The sequence below is a fragment of the Sinocyclocheilus grahami genome, unplaced genomic scaffold (assembly GCF_001515645.1).
Source record: "Sinocyclocheilus grahami isolate Dianchi unplaced genomic scaffold, SAMN03320097.WGS_v1.1 scaffold7220.1, whole genome shotgun sequence".
NCBI classification, from domain to species: Eukaryota; Metazoa; Chordata; class Actinopteri; order Cypriniformes; family Cyprinidae; genus Sinocyclocheilus; species Sinocyclocheilus grahami.
Window position 1 is genome coordinate 7,317 of NW_015511344.1, and position 3,020 is coordinate 10,336.

At 37.8% G+C, this 3,020-nt stretch overlaps 1 protein-coding gene across 1 annotated transcript in view; it reads right to left on the reverse strand.

Moving 5' to 3' along the window:
- LOC107577780 (polymeric immunoglobulin receptor-like) overlaps positions 1-1,274 on the reverse strand; it is an 8,443-nt gene extending 7,169 nt beyond the window's left edge. The window contains exons 1-4 of the mRNA XM_016263815.1: positions 1,214-1,274; positions 720-1,037; positions 318-626; positions 178-214 (exon numbers count right to left, since the gene is read on the reverse strand). Coding sequence (XP_016119301.1) covers positions 178-214; positions 318-626; positions 720-1,037; positions 1,214-1,274 — 725 coding nt within the window. The remainder of the gene's footprint in view (positions 1-177; positions 215-317; positions 627-719; positions 1,038-1,213) is intronic.
- Between the last annotated feature and the right edge of the window lie 1,746 nt (positions 1,275-3,020).

A 3,020-nucleotide genomic window follows, 5' to 3' on the forward strand; every position in this document is an offset into this window, starting at 1 on the left:
TGCATCTGAGCCCTTTTTGGGTTTGTGGGATGTGCATGCCTTTTTAAAAATTTGCAATCATATATTTTGTCATTTTGCACGAAGAGTAGCATAATATTTGATGGAACATTAAAGACAACTGAAGTTTAGATGTTGCTAAAGAATAAATCACAATAATGGGAATTTGTTAATACTAACCTGTCCTTCTCAATGCCGACGTCTGTGCTCACACTTACTGTCAAAATACAAATACATTTTTTTTCTAACAGCAGAACTTTTATAGTATCGATTATGGATTGATTATTCGGTATTCGAAAAGAGTATTAAATAAGTTTTACCACCTCCTATTACGTTGAGATGAACAGGATTCAGTGCCTCTCCAGCAGAGCAGAAGTACCAGCCAGAATCAGTCAGTCTCAGTCCAGACATCAGCACAGTGAAGGATCTTCCCCCATCATCATCATCACTGATCTGGACTGATGAATTCTGGGATGTGTCAGTCCTCCCCACTGTGTAACAGCTCTGATCTTTATATCTGCACCACCGTTTGACTTCATTCTGATATCCAGAACTGTAGAGACACTGAACACTGATATCACCACCTTCATGTCCAGATACACTGCTGCTCACCACAGACACATCAGGAGCTGAACACACACACACACACAAATCATTTATTTGTGATTATAAAATACATATTTGTATTAGAATTTGATTAAAACAATTGCAAAATGTTTTACCAGATTGAATCTTGAGCTGCTTCTCATATATGACATTTATCGGTGGTTGTTCTCCGGTCTCCACAACACAATAATAATGTCCAGTGTGTTTGTCCTGCAGGTTTCTCATAGTCACAGTAAAGAGACTCTGATCAGGATGATCAATTACTGACAGATTCTCCTCTGTTTTATTTGTGTATGTTTTAGATTTATCAATCTCTGAGAACCAGTATTTCTTCTGCTGTGTGTATTTCTTGTCATAATGACATGGGATGGTGACAGATCCTCCAGTCTGAACAGTTAATACATGTTTTGACCAACCGCTGTAGCTTACAACACCTAAACAAACAACACACAAAATGTTATGTCCAACAATAAGTCACTTCACATGAAACATAAAATCTTCAGATAAAACTAATTAAAGCATGAACAGCTGAGCATAAAATCCATCATTGCAAAATTCTAAACAGGATCTATTAGAAATGAACACAGCAATACATGTACTGTACTCTCACCTAAAATGAGCCAAAACCAGATTGAAATGTAGAATGTGTTTGTGTTCGCATATGCGGTCATTGTGTTTCTCTTCCTGTATCTTGAGTTGTTCTGTTCTTGAGTATCTTGACTTCCCTCTTCCGATAATACTATTCAACCGGATAAAAGCTGTCACTGGGGCAGGACCTTTTAAGTTTATATATAGCATTTAGAAACTTTTATGGACACTTTAGGTACTAATACCTTCAAGGTACTAATATGCATTCTTCAGGAGTATAAATAGGTACCTTTTGAAAGGATAGCCTATTGTCCCAGTAACTTTTCCCCTTTTTTCTGAATGTGGTAACGTATTAATTTGCATCTCTTTTGGATATAAAAATATATTTTACCAAACTTATACTTTTCTTCTGTTATCTTAAGTTGTTATATCTCTGAATTTAAATTAATAAAGTTTTCCATCTGTATGTTGTTGGCTAACACGAAAGTTTTGCCTTGGTTACGGTTAGTTGAACAGGAACCTGCAGATCTCCTACAGAGCAGAAGTACCAGCCAGAATCAGTCAGTCTCAGTCCAGTCGTCAGCACAGTGAAGGATCTTCTCCCATCATCATCATCACTGATCTGGACTGATGAATTCTGGGATGTGTCAGTCCTCCCCACTGTGTAACAGCTCTGATCTTTATATCTGCACCACTGTATATATACAGTATATATTACATATTCAGCATTTTTCATCTGCTGTCACTTTTGCTGCATGCTTCTGAATTCAAACTAATATCTGTTCAGTAAGGACCACTTTCGTCAAAGTATATTTATTACAATTATATTGCATACAGTTAGTGTTGGCGGTATGGTTCTGCCTGTCCATGCAGCCATGCTTAGACAGAGCGGGGAGAGCAGCAAGTCAGACCTCCCTGGGGTACAGAACAGGTCCAGTCTATGCCTACATAATTACAATTCACAATTTACAATTAAACATGAGAGAAAATACAAATACTTGGTAGAGAATACTTGCAATGTAGTGAACTGTATGGAAAGAAACAAAAGTCAGATTAGACTACAGTTTCAGTTGGGTGCAGTTAGGGTTGGAGAAGGGAGTCTGATTTGCGAGCAGCGATGCGATAGGAGAGAAGCTGAAAGAATGGAAATAATTATCTGCTGTGATAAATGTCAAGACTGGATTGGTACACGTCAGGAACAGCTGACTATCAGATGATGCAAGCTTGACTGACGAAGTCTGCCTGAACTAACGCAATGCTTGATTTTGATCTGTACAGTATGTTGTTGGCTATATATATGCTAGTGGTTGAAACAGGTACTGAACGTTGTTTATGCCGCCCCCTCCTTCTCAGACTCGACCCTGAGAAATTAACCTTTTCGAAACTTTGAATCAACTGAACCAATTGCTTCCCAAAGTGCTTCAGTGTTTCGAAGCACCCGAAATGCTGGTGATGCCTGCTGGTCAAAACTGTAAATGCACCAAACACACATAAAAACACCTTTTACAAATCAGTTGCAAATGATTTAAAGAAAGTGTAATCTATTAAATGACAATGTTTTGCATGTTGTATGTAGGGCTTGGCTAAACAGTCCAACAAGAGACTATTAAAGGGATCATGAACGAACTGCCTTTTTTATTATTATATACTGTTCTCTGTGGTCCCCTTATAATGTTAGCAAGATTTTTACATCCAAAAACATCATAATTTAAGTATAAACGCCCACTGCTCTGATTGGCTAAGAGTTGTGTATGTTTGACAGCCTACATCCTTCATAGATGGATGCATAAATCCTCAGTACATATCAAACGATCTGTAAGAAGAGACAA